Genomic DNA, 19320 nt, shown 5'->3' with positions numbered 1-19320 from the left:
GGGACCCGAGCTGTGAGTGGGCTTGTGCTGGGGCATCTGGCTGTTCCCGCACAAGTGGTCTTCCTTAGCATGTGTGGCCTGACACAGGGGCTGAGTTCCAGAGCCCTAATGACGGAGCCTACGCCCTCCGCAGGACGAAGGATAGTATGTGAGTGGGAGATGAGTAGGAGACGGAATGAGGGGAACGGGCAAACAGGAGGGCACTGTCAGTCGCTGGGAGAGCTTAAGTGCTCTGTAAACGTAGGGCAACAAGGAAGATCAGGGGCTGAGGTGGGGAACAGGAGGAGCTGAGACTGGGTAGAGAAGGTGCCTAGAGGCGGGCAGGCGACGAGGTCCTCTGGGTCTGACCAGGCAGTCCCAGCTCCAGCCCATCCCCTGGCCCCTCCCCGCTGCCGGCCAGAGTCACACATGTGTTTTCCTGTTTTCCATTTCGGTCCCCGTCACCCTCTGCCTTTTCTGCTCCTCGGAGTCAACAGCTGCTGCAGCTCGAGCCTTAGCCGGCTTCCCTTCCTAGCACCTTCCCCTCCCCTGCCCCCCAGCGTGCTGGTAGCCCCTCCTCCTCGCACCTGCCCAAAGGTCACGGGACAGGTAAGAGGTGGGAGAGGAGGGACTATAAGGCGAGAGGGGAAGTGCAGGAGGAGGATGGAGTGAGCGTCCTGAAAACTGGCTCACTGGAGACCCAAGAGCCTGTTGTCTCGGTCCTGGCCCCGGCCCTCCCCAGGCAGAGCCCTCTGCCCAGAAACTTCGGCCCTACGCTAATGGGAGCCCTGGCCACAGGAGTAAACAATTTCTTGTTTCACTTTTTTTTTTTTAAAGGGACTATCGGAGCCACAGTGGAATATAGAAAAACAAATGGAGAACTGGGGAGGGAGGAGCTGAGCTTCCAGCTTGGGGTGATGGGGGCATCCAGCTGAACCACAGTGTGTTTTCTGTTTCTGTTGTTAGGGGAGGCAGCACAGACCAGTTGGAGCTAGGAAGGCAGGACATGGGGTCTCTGGGAGAGAAAGTGTCTTCTCAACATTTAGCTCTTGAGCTTGACCGAGCAGCCAAGACCCTGAACTGTGGGCTGGTTCCTGGAGGAAGTATGCTTTGTCGTTGCCATTCATGGGTGGCTTTGGGGTCAGGGGCTTCACTGGCTGTTGTGCTGGGCATGGCACACTCAGGGCCCTGTGCCTGGGTTCTCTGAACCCCTGAATCTGAAACTTCACCCATAGGCTGCAAGATGAGTGTGTTGTCCTGGTACCTGCACCAGGTCCTCAGAGTTGAATGCACCTCAGGCAGGAAGAAGACGGGGTGCTGTGTATCAGGAACGCTGCTATCTCTTGGGGTTCCAGACTCTGCAAGGCTCTCCTGTAAAGCCTGGGGTGGGAGAGCCCTTGGGGAGAGGTCCTGCTGGTCCCAGGCTGCCTGAATGGTGGAGGCATTGCCTGAGAGCCGGAGTCTCTGGGAGGAACGTGAGCTGCTGGAGACGGTGCCTTCCTGCCCACAGCCGCTGGTGCTAAGCAGTGGTTGAGGAAGGAGGGGGCATCTTTTCTCTGGAGGGCAGCCTCCCCTGCCCAGTGTGCGCAGATTGAGAAGTAGGCTAGGGAGATTCCACTGACAGCACTTCCTGGGGGCGCCGCTAGGGTGTGCTGTCTGCCGGAGTGTGGGTTTCACCCCCGTGGGTTTCTGTCTCAAGAGTCCCTGATGAGGACTTCGCTTTTCCCCAGCCGGGGACTAAACCCTGCACACTTCTTCCCCACTCTCCCTCACGGGTTCCCCTTCCTTCGTCCCCCCTTCATTCCTTTCATGTTCCACCCACCCCTTGGTGCCAGTAAATGTGGTCTTAAAATGGCAGGCGGGGTGATGTATTTCCGTGTGTTTTTGTTTGCTAAGCAGTGGGCACCCTAGCAATAGCATCGCTGCCAAGAGGACTTGCGGTCGCCTCTCATCCCTGCAAAGGGATGAGAAAGGGGAGGAGCAGCCGGGAAGGAGATGGACTGGCTTAGTTGGAGCCTTTAGCCTAGCCTGCAGGCTGAAGGATGGCAGAGGCTCTCTGTTTAATCTAATCACACCCTCCCCCAGGTAATTCAGGAGGGAGCCAACTGAAGTGTTTTCCTGTCTGAGGGGAAGGCCTGGCAATGGGGCATGTCGGAGCAGGTTGGATTGGGTGGGAGGTGGGGGGAGATAGCACAGTGCCGATTCACAGCCCAGGCTCTGCTGGAGAGCCTCGTGGCTCCCTCGCTGGTTTGGCACCCTGGCACGTGATTTAGTGCCTGCCTTAAGGGGCTGCAGGCAGGTTTGGATGAGATCAGGCATTTGGGTGCTTAGCAGTATGTCTGGCACCGGGTAAGTGCTCCATAAAAGACAGCTATCATTAAAGGAGCGTGGAGGGGGCAGCTGGAAGGCAAGGACAGGCTCCTCTGGAGGGATTTCCAGATATTTGTGAGGATGGCTTGGGAGAAGCATGATCTTTGGGAAGGCTGACACCAGGATATTCCTTTCGGTTAAAAAGAAAAAAAGATTTAAGGGGCTAGAATGCAAAGATGTAGGGTAGAGATAAGGCCCCCCCCACCCCCCTGGGGATTTTTAGATCTTCATTCTCTGGTTGTAGAATAACCAAAAAGGGTTAGAAAGAGTGTGGGAAGGGACCGAGAGATTTCAGAATGGATAGGATGTATTTCTGTTGGTAAAAGAGACCCGGGATACCAGATTGAAGTAGACTATGAAGATAGAATATGTGATTTCCAAAAAATGCTTGACTTTCTCTGTTCTGGGCCTGTCTGTCCTGTCTGTCCAGGATAGCTCAATGAAATCTTATTTCTCCATATTTTTTAGGAAATTGGACTAAACTTGTATGTGGGGAAGGTGTTTTTAGGAATTTATGGTTTCTTTTGAGGATGAAAGGGCACCTGAGCAGGGAGGGGAAGCAGCCAGGGATTTGAGTCTCATTTCTTGACCTTGTTTCCTTGGGAGTAGCTTGAGGCTCAGCCTTGGGGTCATGGCTCAAATTTGGGGGCAGCCATCCTTTGCTCTGAGGGGAAGTGTGCAGAGTTCCTCTCTTAGGATGCCTGTCACGAGGCCACGAAGCGTGGGGACTGCAGTTAGACTTCCTCTAATCTCAGCACAGCAACACGCCTTTGTGGCACTCTTGCCACCTCCCTGCCTTTCTTGTCGGCGGGGGGGGGGTTGCTGGGGGGGCTGGGGGACGGGGGGATGGTGCATTCCTTCTCAGCCGCCCGCCCTGTCCTCAGCTAACTGCCTCAGGGCCAGCCTCCCTGGGGCTGCAGAAATTGCGCCCAGCCACCATCGTTTCTTCCGGGCCCTCAGTCCCGGAGCAGCGCTGACAAAGGAGATTCCTGAGAGAGTGCCTTATCACGGAAAGTGCTGAGCCTAGAGCTCCTAGCTGCGCCTTTTGCAGATGTGAAGGGCCCGTGAACCTTGGACCCAGACAGTTGCTTAACACTCCTCTCCCCCTCCCTCACCCCCTCCACCTATCTTGACTTCTCGATTTGATTTAAATCCAGAAGCATTTGCCTGGCCTTTCCTTTTACCGCTGGCTGGAAAGGAGGAGCGGTCAGGCCACAGTTCCTAGAGGCTGCGTCTCTGTGACTGCCACTGCGGGAACCTGCTGGAACCCGGGGCCAGGGAGTGAGTGTGCTTTGCCCCCGCGCCCCCCCCCAGCCCCGCTCACCTTGCCCACCCGCTGTGCTGTTGGGGGGGGGGTGGGCTGGCCAATCACTTCCTCTCCCCAGTGCCTCTGGCTCTAGACCTCTCCCCTTGCTGGGCCAGCCTCCCTCTCCTGCTCCCCGCAGTCCCCTGCTCTGCCGGGCGGTCACCTGCGGACGCTTCCGCGACTTCCCAGCCTCGGCTTTGCTTCTTTGGGTGCCGACTCTCCGGCTGCAACTCCTGGGTGGGGAGCCATCAGCTGCCTCCAATCACCTCGAGGTTGGGCTGTCCCTGTGGATCACCCTTCTCTCATTCATACTTTTTTGGGTGATGCAGCTATGCTGATGTGCGGAAGTTACAGCAGGAAGCCTGGAATACTAGGGGCTGGGAAAGAGGCCTGGGAAGGAAAAGCAAGGAAAAGAGGAGAATCACCTGTCTTCTTTCAGGGCGGGGTGGGGCTGCTTGGGCTTTGCTAGGGCTGCCGACTTCACGTAAGGGTGGTTAAGAGCGGCTCCCTGAGCAGGGGGAGGGTTGTAGGTTTCCAGCAAGAGGTCCCCAAAGCCTTTAGGTTTGCCAGAGCCCGTGTCCTTTGTGGGGGGGAGAGAAGTTTGTGAGGAGAACCCACAGATAGGCTGCTTGCAAGGTTGGTTCCTCACGTTGCAGCTCAGCGCAGGTAACAGGTGAGACAGAAATTAGAGGGAAGACAGACTGTTTGGGGGTGAGGCTGAAAAACGCGGACTCAAATCATGAGGGTTATACCTGGGAACTGCCAACTTGCTTTTTATCACAGCAGACTCAGATAGAACCAGGATTTAGTTTTCTCTTTTGTCAATCTGGTGGGCAGCACCATCCTAATGAGGAGAAACAGCTGCTTTCTCTCTAGGGAGTGAGGGCCTTCCCTTAAAAATTTCCAGTTGGGGTTATTTTAATGAGCCAGCTGGAGAAGAAGAGGTTAATGGGAGGTGGGAGGCCAGAGAGAGCTCTCTGAGCTGGGGGGGGGCGCGGTGCGGCAGGACATTGCCCATATTGACCACTATGGGCAAGAGTTCTATGTAATTACCAACCACCTGATCTATATCTTCATCTTTCTTCCTTAGAACGCAATGCCAAGAAGCTGGTGACGGCCATCTTCTTCTCCGCCATGGCTAACAGCATTAAGTATGAAGTGGCCTCCCAGCAGGAGGGGGATGCTCCCCCCTCGGCCGATGAAGCCAGCCCAGGGTCCGAGCAGGTAAAGCTGAAGAAGGAGATCTCGCTGCTTAATGGCGTGTGCCTGATTGTGGGGAACATGATTGGCTCGGGCATCTTTGTCTCCCCCAAGGGCGTGCTCATGTACAGTGCCTCCTTTGGCCTCTCCCTGGTCATCTGGGCTGTTGGGGGCCTCTTCTCCGTTTTTGGGGCCCTTTGTTATGCGGAATTGGGCACCACCATTAAGAAATCTGGGGCCAGCTATGCCTACATCCTCGAGGCCTTCGGGGGATTCCTTGCCTTCATCCGACTCTGGACCTCACTCCTCATCATCGAGCCCACCAGCCAGGCCATCATTGCCATCACCTTTGCCAACTACATGGTGCAGCCCATCTTCCCGAGCTGCTTCGCCCCCTATGTTGCTGGGCGCCTGCTGGCCGCTGCTTGCATCTGTAAGTGGGGCCGGGGCAGGAGGTGTGGGCTGGAGCACCAGGGCAGAGGCTGGGATGTGAGTCCAGTAAGCCAGCAGAAGGAGCTGGAAGGGAATGCCTCTGACACACACTCTTGTTGTTTTTATTCTATTATTATTATTTAAAGATTTTATTTTTAAGTAATCTCTACCCCCCAATGTGGGGCTTGAATTTAACAATCCTGAGATCAGGAGTTGCATGCTCTACCTACTGAGCCAGCCAGGTGCCCCCTTTTATTGTTTTTACATTCGTGTATGCTTCCTGTGAAAATTCAAACGGTAGCAAAGTGTAAAAACAGACAAAACAAGCAAAACACCAAAGAGAACAATTTACCTTTCCCGCATTTTCCCATGGTGAGCCCCATTAGCAGTTTGTATGCCCTTCCTGACTTTTTCTTTTTCCTTCAAGAAGTGTAATGTTTTTGTTTTTTTGATAGATTAATTAATGAATTAGGCACCATGCCCAGTGTGGAGCCCAGTGGGGGCTTGAACTCACGACCCTGAGATCAAGACCTGAGCTGAGACCAAGAGTCAGATGCTTAACTGACTGAGTCACCCAGGCGCCCTTCAAGAAGTGTTTTTTTTCTGTTTTTAAAAAATGGGATCATAATACATATATAAACCTACAGTTTTTGCTTTTTTCCCAGAATTTACCAGTGACATTTTCTACTTAGGGATCTACTTTTTAAAAAAAAGTTTCATGGTGTTCCATGTTAATTTTAAGGCTGTATTATGTAACAAATCAGTCCTCTGTTAGTGGCCGCTTAAGTTGGTTCCAGTTTTTCTGTCACACAGGTAATGCTCTGGTGAATATCCTATTGCGTTCTCATGAGTTTTTCTGTGGCCTAGATTCTTCTTTTTTTTTTTTTTAAGATTTTATTTATTTATCTGAGAGAGAGAGAGAGAGATCATGAGCAGGGGGGGACGGGTATAGGGAGAAGCAGGCTCCCCGCTGAGCAAGGAGCCCAATGCGGGACTCGACCCCAGGACCCCGGGATCATGACCTGAGCCGAAGGCTCCCTTGACTTTTGCTCTGTCTCATAAATAACGCATTTAAACCTGTACATTCAACAAAGCCACATTGGAGGTACCGAGAAGCTGATCCTCTATAGCCCCATCCCTCCGGTGCCTCTGTTTTGGAAAAATGCCCTCCTAGCCTGAAACCTTGGAGACCCTTTCCATGCCCCAACTGTGGAGAAGCTCAGAGCTTCTGTGTTTTAAGGAGTAACTATCCAGCAGCGGCAGCTGTGAAGTGCAGGTGTTTTGTACCAGGTGCAATTGCTCCCTGGATCAACCTTGTCCAGGCAGCCTCATGTCCCCTTTTCTTGAGGTTTCTCCACTGCCCCATCTTACTCCTCAGCTTCCTCCCCAGCCTCCCTGCTTTCACTGTTGCAGAGACCTGGGTGTCTGTGTGGGGCCCCCCTGTGCTTTGTGTGCCCATGTGTGTGGCTCGGACTCCTCTTTGTGTATCTTTGTGTTTGGGGGTGTCTGTCCTGCATGGCAACAATCAGGGAGGGGTGGAAGGCACTGCCTTGTGTTACAAGGAGGAGGTTCTCCCTTGAGGTCTTAAATGTGATCTGTAATTTCTCTTGCATCATTTATAGATGATCTGGTAGGTTGACTTACTGGTGAAACTAATTTTAGGATCTGTCAGGCTCGAGGTGCCCTCAAATGTGGGCATACAGTTACATATCTTGTGTGGTGTAAGGATTATTCCATCTAAGTAAAATTTCCAAGATGGCTGCATCCCTTTAAGCCCTAGGATCCTATTATGCTAATCATCTTTGTCGCAGTCTCTTTAAAACCAATGATATGTCTCCTTGCCTTCATAACTTTGGGTGACTCAGAGTCACCAATACCGTCTCAATTCTTGTATGACTGTGAGGATTTCCCAAGCCACTGGGGTGATGATTAGTGTTTACTTCCTCAGTGGCTTCAGAGTGCTGGCCTGACTTTAGTTCATCAGGTTTCATTCTTTACGGTTTTGATCTGTGTCATCTGATAGCTGTTCCTTGATTCTGGCATCGGGCCTACCTCCATCCGTCACCCCCTTTTTAATTCGCCATGTCTACCTTGGGAGCAGAGATGGCCTCAAACTCTTGTACATCCAAGTACACATACGCACGCCGGTACACCCTTGTAAGGATACATGCGAAGTAACCACGGTTTATGATCAATCTGCAGAGCTCCCCAGGTAATAAAAGACGCAGTTGTGTGCATGGATTTATGGCATATATTTGACGCAACTCTGATAGAGTGACAAGCGCACGAGACTTGTCTTTGAGGCTGGGCTCAAGACCTGTGTGACCCTAGGCAAGACGCAGTTACTGTTTTCCAGGCTGCTGCATGGATGAAGTGAGATTCAGTGAAAACCATAAATCATGACTCAAGTGCAATGTATTGGTGGTGATTATGTTTAAAATTACTCTCTCTCTTGGCTGCTTCTAGGACTTTGTTCTGTCTTTAATAACTTCCGAGGAACCTAGAGATCTGGAAGAAGGTTCAGAAGGGCAGCCAAGATTGTAAGTAAGAATTAGGGACCTATGATTCATAAGTTTCTTCCTTCAGCCATTGTCTAATGAGCACCCAATACATGTCAGATGCGGAGACCTAGAAGGACATTCTGTCCATATATCCAGCTATGTGGTAATATCTCGTTTATCTAACCGTAGCCATTCAGGAGAAAGCCAGGAGGTAGGCCTAGAAGCATCCAAGAGAGTAATTTTAAACATAACAATCATCAGTATGTTACACTTGAGTCATGATTTATGGTTTTCACTGCATCTCACTTCACTCGCTTGGCAGCCTGGAGGTAAACCATCCCCGCACTTGCCTAGCGTCACGCAGCTACTGAGCCCTCCCTCAAACACAGGACTGGCGCCCCTGTCACTCTACTAGAGTTGGCAAATACATGCCAACGATTTACGCACAAGATGAGGACTGAGGCTAAATCTTCAAATTTAGCAAGAGAAGGGATTTAATATAGAACATTCCTTCATTCAGGGATCATTTAGGGCATACTCTGTGCTAGATATTACACGTAGTGCTGGGAAGCAAAGAAGAAAAAAGTATGGCCCTTGCCATCCAAGACCTCCTAGTCGAGGAGGGAAACAGATCTGTTTGCCCAGTAGCTGTCATGCGGTATAGCAGGTGTGGTGATAGGGGCACCATGGGAGCGAGCAGGACAACTTCCTTCCTGTGGGGAAGAGAGTGTAGGAAGACCTCACAGAGACCATGTTGTCTAAACTGCATTTTGGAAAGATCCATAGCTGTCTCCTATGACACTTCTCACAGAAGGAACTGCATGTGAAAAGGTGTGGAGGTGCAAAAAGGCATGGAATGTTCAGGGAATTCAGGTGGTTGGTGTGGCTGGAATGCGGGGTGGGAGAGGGTGAGAAGATAGAGACTGGAAATGTAGCCCAGGGCCAGCTCCGGACGGGTTTATATGTTGCCTAAACAGGTTAGACTTTATCTGGAAAGTGGGGGGACGCTGTTGATTGTAAGTGGGGAAGCAAAATCAGATTTGCTTGGGAGAAGAACTCTGGTGGCCACGTGGAGTGTTTTTGGCAAGTGTGAGAGTCCGAAGGTGGGCAGACCGGTTTAGGGAGCTGAAACCTGAGTCCACGTGAAGGATAGTGAGGCGTGCACTGTGGGCAAGGCCTTTGGACCAGAGATGAGGGGATGGATAAAGAAATAGTTATAAGGTGGAATTTCTAGGACTTCTGGCTGGAGGTGTGTCGGGGAGCTCTCAGAGGTGATGCTAAGGGTTCAAGCTTGGACAGGTGGGCAGTGATGGGGCCTCCATCTGAAATGGGAAGGTGAGCTGAGTGATGAGCAGAGGGGCATCTGGGGCTTCTGCTGGGCTGCTTATGGGGCCCTTCCCTGAGCAGTGCCTTCCTTGGGTCTTTTGTGACCCAGAGTTGGTCATTTTCCCATCCACGGAGTCCTACTTATCTAAAAAAGAAACTGATGTGTAAATGATGATGCTAGTCTATGACTGTACAATGGTGAGTGTACATGTGTAATTTCTAATGACCAGAAGGTGAGTGCTCACTATCAAGGCTTCCTAATACCACAGTCCCTAGGAAACCCATTGAGGAATCAGGGAATTGCTTGCAGGGCATGGAATCGGAACAAAGGAAGAAAGTTTTGACCATGGAAGAAAAATTTACCGAACGTGATGGGCTCTATAAAATACGGTGCTGAGAGGTAGAGCAGGGAACTCGATGGTGTGGTGGTGGAGATAGGCAAAAGTGGCCAATGAAACCTATATATGGTCGGTCAGTGCTGGGAGGGGGTGGAGAGCACCTTACTCAGGAGATGTCTGCACGCAACACTGAAGGATGAAATGGAGTCCAGGCATGGCTGAAGTGCCCGCTTAGCATGGCCCGCGAGTCCTGCTCCATCTCTCTTCTCTCTGACCTCTCTTTCACCCTCACTTTCTCTGTTCCAGCTTCACCGGCCCTCTTGTTTTTCCTCCAGTTTGCCTGGCCTGTTCCTGCTTCAGGGGTTTTGTACTTTATTGTGCCTTCTGCTGGGAAGGCTCTTTCCCCAGACACCCTCAGAGCCTGCCCCCCAGCCCCCACTCCATTCATGTCTTTGTATAGATATTACCTCACTGGAGACTTATCCTGTCTAAAGTGGTCACTCTCAGTTTCCCATCCTGTTTTGTTTTCCTTTATAGCCCTTGTCTCCATCTGGCATTAAGTATTTACTTGTTTATTGTCTGTCTTTCCCTCTAGAATGTAAACATCACAAGAGTAAGCACTTTCTGTTGCTCACTGCTGAATCTCCAGCCTCTAGAAAAGTGCCTGGCATCTGCTAGGTACTCAATAAAATTGAGGGAATGAATGAATGAAGAAGGGGCAAGGACATTTTAGGCACAGGGATGTAAAGGACAGGCAATGTAAAGCACAAAGGGGAGAAAAAGTATGGGGTGTGGGGTGTGTGGGGGCCATTGTGGGATGTGAGGGGACAAAGGGAGGCAAGGGGCTAGAGCCCGAGGCAAATAAATGTTCCTAGGGAGTTTAGATTTTACCCTAAAGCATCTGAGGAGCCACTGAAGGGTTTTAAGCAGGGGAACAGTGTAGCTGGGGTGGGACTTAAGAGCAAGGCTGGTGGCAGAGACACAGATTAGGAAGCTCTGTGGCAATCCAGGCAGGAAATGACAGAAGCCTGAACTAGGGCAGTGGCAGAGGGAGCGTGGCTCACTTAGGCGATGGTGTCTCCAGGAAAGGACATGTAGGGGAGCAATTTAGAAGGTATAATCAGTATAACCCATAATACTCATTGGGATGTGCGGTGTAAGAGAGAGGTAGGTGATGAGGAAAGCATTCACCAGCCTGTAAATTCTGTGCCACAGGGGCTAAGCCTGTCTTAGGATCCACTGTATCCCCAGCAAAGAAACAAAGAGAGAAGCTTGATAAACATTGCTTGAATGAAAAGCTGAGGTTTCTGGTTTGGGTAGGTGGTGGCATCATTTACGGGGGTGGGGAAGATGGAATCATGTTGCGTTTGAAATTTATTTGTAGGATAGTAGGTGGATTTGCCCATTTGGAGCTCAGGAAAGAGATGGGGCTTGAGATTGGCAAATGCTTCGTGACTACTTGTTGAATGTTCATTTTCCCAGCACTACTCGTTGTCTTTATGGAGCTCTTGGTGTGTGCGTGTAAGTGCGTGTGCATGAGCATGCTGGGGGCGGGGCAGGATGGGCAGCCCAACACAAGATTACAATGGATTATGATGAGTGTTTTGATTGATTAGACACAAGGAGCCACAGGAGGTGACCTATGCTAGCCTATGAGTTTGGAAACTCTCCATAAGGAAGTTTAAGCTGACACCCGAATGATGAATTAACCAAGAGTAGATAGGGTAGTGGAGCATCTCAGGCAGCAAGAACAGAATGTATGAAAACTTGAAGACAAGAAGGATATTTTTGAGACTCCTTTCAATAAAGGAGTTCAGGGTTGGCTGCAATATTGAGTTTAAGATAGGAAATGTTGAGAGCTGGCTTGCAGGGGTAGGCGGAAATGGTAGGATAGGTTGTTCAGGGCTTTATGAACTGTTCTAGTTATTATTGTTATATAACAAATCACTTAAAAATTAGTGGCATAGACACTCTGGAAAACAGTATGGAGGTTCCTCAAAAAGTTGAAAATAGAGCTACCATATGATCCAGCAATTGCACTACTGGGTATTTACCCCAAAGATACAAAAGTAGGGACCCGAAAGGCTATGTGCACCCCGATGTTTATAGCAGCAATGTCCACAATAGCCAAACTGTGGAAAGAGCCAAGATGTCCATCAACAGATGAATGGATAAAGAAGATGTGGTATATATATACAATGGAATATTATGCAGCCATCAAAAGGAATAAGATCTTGCCATTTGCAACGACGTGGATGGAACTGGAGGGTATTATGCTGAGCGAAATAAGTCAAATAGAGAAAGACATGTATCATATGACCTCACTGATATGAGGAATTCTTAATCTCAGGAAACAAATAATGCAATATATGTTAAGAAAGAAAAAAAGAAGAAGAAGAATGTAGCAAGAGGGGAAGAATGAAGGGGGGGAAATCGGAGGGGGAGAAGAACCATGAGAGACGATGGACTCTGAAAAACAAACTGAGGGTTCTAGAGGGGAGAGGGTTGGGAGGATGGGTTAGCCTGGTGATGGGTATTGAGGAGGGCATGTTCTGCATGGAGCACTGGGTGTTATGCACAAACAATGAATCATGGAACACTATATCTAAAACTAATGATGTAATGTATGGGGATTAACATAACAATAAAAAAATTAAAAAAAAAAACTTAGTGGCATAGACTAACAGCCATTTCATTCATTCATTCACTCATTCATTCATTCATTTTAAAAATAATAACTCCATACCCAGTGTGGGGCTTGAACTCACAACACTGAGATTAAGAGTCGCGTGTTCTACTGGCTGAGCTAGCCAGGTGCCCCACAGCCATTTTATTCTTGTATGGTTTCTGTAGCTCAGGAATTTGAGAAGGGCTAAGTGGGGCAGTGCTGGCTCAGGGTCTTATGTGGTTGTGGTCAGATGGTGGCAGGAGCTAGAACAAGGAGGTGCTGAAGAAGATGGGGACTAGCTGGGCATCTTTTTCTTTTCAAGTTGTACTAGATGTGTCTTTCCATGCAGTCTCTCCCTATGGACTGTGTTGCGCTTCTTCACATAATGGCAGCCCCAGAGCAATCAAACTGTTTACTTGGCAGCCGAAGACTTCAAGAATGAGTATGTCAGCAACCAAAGGAGAAGCTGCATTGCCTTTTATGACCTAGCCTCTGAAATCACAGGGTGTCCCTCCTGTACTTTGTAGGTAGAGACATTCACAGAAGACCATCCATTCCTGAGACGAAGAGGCACAGACCCTATCTCTGGATGGTCAGAGTGTTAAAGTCACATTGTATGAAAAGCATATGGGTTGGGAGATATTGTTGAGACATCTTTGGAAAATACAATCTATTGCACAAACCATATTAAGGAGTTTGGTGGGCTTTCTCCTAAGGCAATGAAAAACCTCTTTAGGTGTAAAACAGAAGAATGACTTGTGTCACTTGTGATTTAGATCTTAGAATTTGTGTTTTTTATTTTTTATTTATTTTTTAAAAAGATTTTATTCATGAGAGAGTGAGAGAGAGAGCACAAGCAGGGGGAGCAGCAAGCAGAGGGAGAAGCAGACTCCCTGTATAGCAAGGAGCCCGATGTGGGGCTCCATCCCAGGACCCTGGGATCATGAACTGAGCAGAAGACAGACACTTAACTGACTGAGCCACCCATGCATCCCGAATTTGTGATTTTTAGGAAGTTACTCTGACTTCAGTTTGTAGAACTGAAAGCAGGGAGACCAGTTAGGAAGCTGTTACCATGATCCCTGGTGATGGTGGCTTGGATTAGAGTCATGGGATGAGAGAGGAGGAGACTGGTTTAAGACTTGGATACTAATTAGATATGGGTAGTAGTTGAGGACGATAAGATGGCCAGGTTTCTGGCTCAGGCAACTGGGTGGATGGTGCTGCCAGTTACTTATAGGGAGTTAGACTGGAGGAGAAGTAGGTTGAGAGAAATTGATAGGATCGGTTTTGGATAGGTTGAGTTTGCACCTGCTGATGTCCGGTAGGTGGTTGGATATTCATATATATCTGAAATCACAATAGTTGGGCTGGTGATATACTTTTGGGAATCATCAGTGTAGAGATGGTCATTGAAATCAGCAGATGAGATGATCTTGGGACAGGTTGTAGCAAGAGAGGAGGAAAGAGCTTAGGATAGCCTTCTCAGGAATGCCAACATTGAGGGATAAATATTCTGCAAAAAGGAGAAGAAGCATCTAGAGAAATAAGAGGGAAATGGGACGCGGTGTAGAAGAGAGCAATTCGAGGAGGAGTTGGTGGCCAACAGTGTGCAATCTGCTAAGGGGCCCAGCTAGATGAGGAGGGCAGTGGCCTGGATGTATCAACAGGAGGCCACTGTGACTCCGGAGAGGGAAATTTCAGGGCAGTGAGGGTAGAGTCAGATTTCAGAGGGATTGTTTATTCATCCAGTGAAATCTGAGTGTCTGCTATGTGCCTACCTCTGAGCTAGGCCCTAGGGATCCAAGGATGGTTGTTCCTCAGTCTGCTCTCCTGTGGCTCCCAGTTGATGGTAGAAACAGATATATAAACCATTCTATCGCAGTGTGGTTAGTGTGGGGATGTGGGAGCCCAGAGCAGGGGCAGCATACCCAAGGGTGGTGGGTTTACCCTCAAAAGTAGCCTTTGTGGAGGGACTGTTAAGTAAGATAAGGCATGGAATGTCATTTGGAATTGGCAAGCAGGAGGTCAAGGAAAACTGCCTTCAGTTGGAGTGGTGGAGTGGATGTTAGTCGAGGGAAGGGGAGAGAATCTAGATAGCCTTTCCAGAAGGCTGACTCTGAAGACAAGAAGGGTGGTAGTTAGAGGGAGGGATCAGGTTGAGGGAGGAGTTTATGGGAAAAACTTAAGTCTGCCTTAGGTTGGTTTGGGGGTATATTCCTGGAAAAGTTGGATGAAATATCCTTAACAATAAGGTCTTGCCCGTGGTTGGAATGCTTGGGTGTCCTGAGTCAGCATTTCTCTCCCTTGACCAGTGTAGAGGATCCTCTCATCCCTTTGGGAAGCAGCAGTGCATGGTGGTTAAGAGCATGGCATCAGGCCAAATTTATGAGTCTCAGGTTCCTTATCTGTAGAATGAGGTCTCTGTCTCATTGAGGCGTGATCTGTATTTTTGCCATACTTTCCTCCTTTTCTATTCAAACAGTGACCATTTCAAGAAAGCAAATAGAGTTTCTGCTCCTGTCATGGTGGCTCACTGTCCTTTTCCAGGTATAATCTTCCTTTAGAACTGCTGATGAACTACAGCCCTGGATAGGCTGGTATTGCTACTAGACCTTGAAGTCATTTACTGATGATTGCTTAAGTAAGTTTTTTTCTACGGGTGGCTGACTTCACTCCCTGCTGATTTCATTGTCAGGGTAATCACGTGCTGTCCTCTCTGCCAGGAATTTGTCCTCCCCTCCCCCAGCCCTAGCACCCGCCTCCTCCGTGTGCTCAGTCCAGGTAACAGTGGTCCTGGTGCCCACCTGCACCCCCTTCACTGGCCTAGACTGGATGGGGTGCCTCACGCTGACTTTCATAGCACCCAGTTCTTACAATTGTCCACGTTCACTTTTCTGGGAAGGCTGCGGACTGGGTCTGTATGGGGCCTGGAGCACAGCCGATGCTCAGTACATGCTGGCTGGCTGGCTGGCTGAATGAATGAATGAATGAATGAATTGGGAGTTCTGAAGGAACCTTGCTGTCCTGGTTACTTTTGGGGTGCCTGGGTGGCTCAGTCGGTTAAGCATCTGCCTTCAGCTCAGGTCTTGATCCCAGAGTCCTGGGATGGAGCCCCACATCCGGCTCCCTGCTCCTCAGGGAGTCTGCTTCTCCCTCCTTCTCTGCCTGCCGCTCCCCTTGTTTGTGCTCTATCTCAAATAAATAAGATCTTAAAAAAAAAAAAAAAGATTACTTTTCCTAACCAGAGAGGTATGCAGGTGGCCCCTCCTGAAGCCAATTATTCTGGAATCTCAGGGTTCTTCGAGGACTGGTCCAGTTTTCTGTGGTCAGAAGCCCCAACACCCAGAGGGAGGTCATCCCACATCTTTGCATACAAATAGGGAGGCACATGGTGTTCTGGAATGTATACAAGCTTTGGAGCCTGCCATGGACTGAGTGGCCCCCGTTTTCTCAATTATAAGATAAAGACAGTTGACCTACTCTGTCCAATTAAGTTAGATGATCTGTGTAAGAATGTAAGTGACCTGACACTTTATTGTCAGCCAAAAATTGTATCTCCTGCTGCAAATTCTATTCAGTCACATGCATCTTATTAATTCACAGTCACATGTGTCTTATTAATTTCTAAATACTTTCTGCATTCTGTCTTTGGATGACATAAGAGCTGTTTTAGTTCTTTAGTTCAGAGATGAGGAAGGAGGGCTGAGACCCTTCTTCCTGTTGGTGGGAGAGCTGGAACTTTTCTCTTGGCAGAGTCAGGGCTAGGTGTCCAGAAGTCCGGCCCCACCCAAGTCCAGCTCCAGCTTCCCCTTTCACTACTGGGGCATTTTACTCCCCGTATTCTCGCAGGCGGTCTGCCCGCCGCACCCATGCAGGCCCCTCTGCGAACAGAGCACTGGTCTTTAGGGATCACACAGAATCTTTGTGTCCCTGATGCTTGATCCTAGTGACTTGCATGGAGTAGGTGCTTCGAGAAACGGCAGCTGGATGAATGAACAGAAGATAGGCCTCCAGCTTCCACTTGGCTGAGAAGGGCATTGCATGCTTGGGGCTCTTGGGGGCTTTTGGCTGGGGGCTGGGGCCACTGTGGGAGCTGGGCACAGGGGAGGGCACATAGCTCCTCCTGAGTCTCCCGGAGCCGCCTGTGGGACGTAGAGGACTCCGGATCTCCGCATGTTTGTCTGAGAGCTTTGGCCATGCGTCCCCGTGCAGCAGCTTCTGATACCAGATGACTGATTCATGTACTTGGGCCTAATGAAGTAGAACAGCCAGATGCTCGGCCCCCAACTGATTTTTGCCCTTTGAACTTTCTCCTTGGAAGCTAGTTACTTTCCCAGAGGAGTTTTCTCAAGAGCCACTTTAGGTTGGAGGTGAGGAAGCTTACATTTCATGTCCCATATTCACACCAACAAAACAGGCTGGAGTCAGAGCTTAGGGTTCTTTGTTATGGGGTCAGTGTAAACTATGGCACAACCTTCACCAGTATTGAGAGGGTAAAGCCTCTGCTGGTTTGATTCCCAAGGCTCTTCAGGGGTTCACCCTTGGTCTCCTCTTTTTTTGGTTCTCTTTCTCTCTGCCTCAGAGGAGACTGAGGGGATAGCCTAAAGGGGGCTGGGGAAGGAGCTAGGGACAGTGGGTCCCCACCCTGGCTGTACATCAGAATCACCTTGGGCTTTAGAAAAATGGTAATGGCCTCTTCTCCCACCTCGTTTCCCCAACCAAATAAATCTGAACCGCTGATTAGAAGAATGGGAATTGGGGGCGCCTGGGTGGCTCAGTCGGTTAGCCATCTGCCTTCGGCTGGGGTCATGATCCCGGGGTCCTGGGACTGAGTCCCACATCAGCCTGCTTCTCCCTCTCCCTCTGCAGCTCCCCCTGTTCATGCTCTCTTTCTCTCTCTGACAAATAAATAAATAAATCTAAAAAAAAAAAAAGAAGAATGGGCATTGGCTTGGAGAACGAGAATTGGGGAAGCAGAAAAGTTGCTGCTGAGAACTGATGGGGGCCTTGGCAAGAAGGGTTCTCAGTTGTCACTGTCCTTTAGGATTACGCAGGGAGCTTTGAGAACATGCTGAGGCCTGGGTTCCACCCCAGAGTTGCTGACTTCATTGTCCTGGGCAGGGCCGGAGGCCTGGACTCTGTTAAAGCTTGTCGAGTGATGCCAGTGTGCAGCCAGGATAGAGGGGCACTGCGTTAAGTGAAGGGTTTGGGCTTGTTCTGATCAAGGTGGTTCTGTAGGTGATGATTTCTTTTAGTGAGTACCCTTATGTAGCACACCCAAAGCAGGCAGATCATCAGACTCCCCCGGGAAGCCCCGTCTCAGGCCTCCCGCATCAGAACTGCTGGGTCGGAGCCCTGAAGCTGTAGGTAACATTCCCCGGGTGACTCTGATGCTCACTCAGGCTTGGGGTCATGTTTCTGAGGACCTGAACTGTCCCAGGTGGAGCAAACCAGGAAGGATCTGATGGACAAGGACTAGGCGGCTTTGAGAAGGGAGCAGATAGTGTGGCTTAATCGGACGGCCTGCTGGTGCAGACTGCCAGCTTGCTCCTTCAGAGTGGTGCAGGGCCATGGCAACCACCATGCTGGCTGAGTTCCAGGAGGCAGAGGAGGAGGCCTCTGGTCCAGTGACCCATAGGGTTTATGCTTGGCGTGTCTTCTTGCCAGATGCTCTCACCCATGATGTCTGAGTGAGCAGAATGGTTCTGTAGCCTGAAAGGTAAAAGAATTTGAGGACCATCTGCTGTCTGAGACCGGTAACAGCACCTAGGAAGGGTGGAAGAAACAATGCATCAAGGAAGACAGGAAGAAAAATGATTTTTAAGGTGTCGAGAGTATCCTAAACCAGCATGAGACAACACAGACAGACATACAGCAGAGAAAGGGAAGAAAGACTTGAAATTTGTGGGTTTAGGCAACATACCTGAGGCTTTTTCAGAGAGCTTACCTCTGGTCCTTCTGAGGAAATGGCAGCGCTAGTGTTCTGGAGACATCTGGGTATAGCAGGCCTGAGCAAACCAGTTAAGAGGCTCAGCTGCTCCCTAGGGGCCATGACTCTGCTGTATGTAGAGCAGCCTAATGCAGAGACATGGGGTTTTCCTGGAGCAAAATATCACAAAGCGCGTGCTCGAGCCAGTTCAGCCCACAGACAGCTATCCTTTGGCCATCCTGTGGGATGAATGATGTCACCAGTCAGAAGATCCCCGAGGTGTGTCACCGGTGACTTTGAAGTTCAAGATAGAGAACTGAGTGGAAGGTAACATTTTCATGTCTACCCATTGAAGGCTGTGTATATGAAAGCAAAAAGAGGACCTAGAACAGAGTACCCGACTGTAAATGCTAAGATACCAGAAGGCTAGACTCCGGGAAGGGATAGAGCAGATTTCACAGAGACTGGGAGAGAGATGTCTAATATGGCTTTCACCTGAAATTTTAGGGGAAAGGAGAGAAATGTACAGATGAAAGTATAAATCTGGGTATTCTAGAGGCTGTGAGGAATTATAGAGAAGTTAAATAAAGGTGGAAAAGTTGCCGGAGTAATGCATTTGGGGAAATAGGGTAGAAGATTGGGAATGATGCTTTTGGACTCCTATCTATAAACATTAAATAAGACAATAAACATTTGCTTTTGACTTTTACTTGCAAGGAGGAGAGAATTTCCTATTTGATTAGAATACGACCGTGAAAGCGTATACCTTGTTGAGAAGTGGCGGCTTTCCTGGAAGACGTGAGACTGATGTGGTGCATCAGAACGAGCTTTGCCTGGACCAAGATGTGCTATAGAATGGGATGATGCTTGCTCCTCTGGGCAAGGCCGTGTTCCGATTCTTTTGATTGCGTGAGAGGGAAATTTCAGTACTCCAAGATACAGTGACCTGTCAAAGGATTTTACTACCCCCCCCACCTTTTTTTAAAAAGATTTTATTTATTTATTTGACAGAGAGAGACACAGCGAGGGAGGGAACACAAGCAGGGGGAGTGGGAGAGGGAGAAGCAGGCTTCCCGCAGAGCAGGGAGCCCCATGCAGGATCGATCCCAGGACCCTGGGATCATGACCCGAGCTGAAGGCAGACGCTTAATGACACCCAGGTGCCCCTACTTCCCCCTTTTTTCATTCTGACAAATGCAGTGAACACCACCACCCTGTGCCGCCTCCCACTCTCTGCCTGCAGATGCGTTTCTTCTTACAGCTAAATA

General features: G+C 49.5%; 1 protein-coding gene across 3 annotated transcripts in view; it reads left to right on the top strand.

Moving 5' to 3' along the window:
• Positions 1 to 19320, top strand: part of SLC7A7 (solute carrier family 7 member 7) — a 33965-nt gene that overhangs the window by 531 nt on the left and 14114 nt on the right. Inside the window, exons 1-2 of one of the 3 annotated variants that reach the window (XM_032404720.1) lie at positions 482 to 588; positions 4746 to 5288. In XM_032404720.1, the coding sequence (XP_032260611.1) occupies positions 4790 to 5288 (499 nt within the window). In that variant the 5' untranslated portion in view covers positions 482 to 588; positions 4746 to 4789. Of the gene's footprint in view, positions 1 to 481; positions 589 to 3513; positions 3631 to 4745; positions 5289 to 19320 lie in introns of those variants that run through there. The other 2 variants (XM_032404719.1, XM_032404721.1) reach the window with 2 other exon arrangements.

This window comes from Phoca vitulina, unplaced genomic scaffold (genome assembly GCF_004348235.1).
Source record: "Phoca vitulina isolate PV1807 unplaced genomic scaffold, GSC_HSeal_1.0 scaffold7, whole genome shotgun sequence".
Classification (NCBI taxonomy): Eukaryota; Metazoa; Chordata; class Mammalia; order Carnivora; family Phocidae; genus Phoca; species Phoca vitulina.
This window is presented reverse-complemented; position numbering and strand designations above follow the sequence as displayed.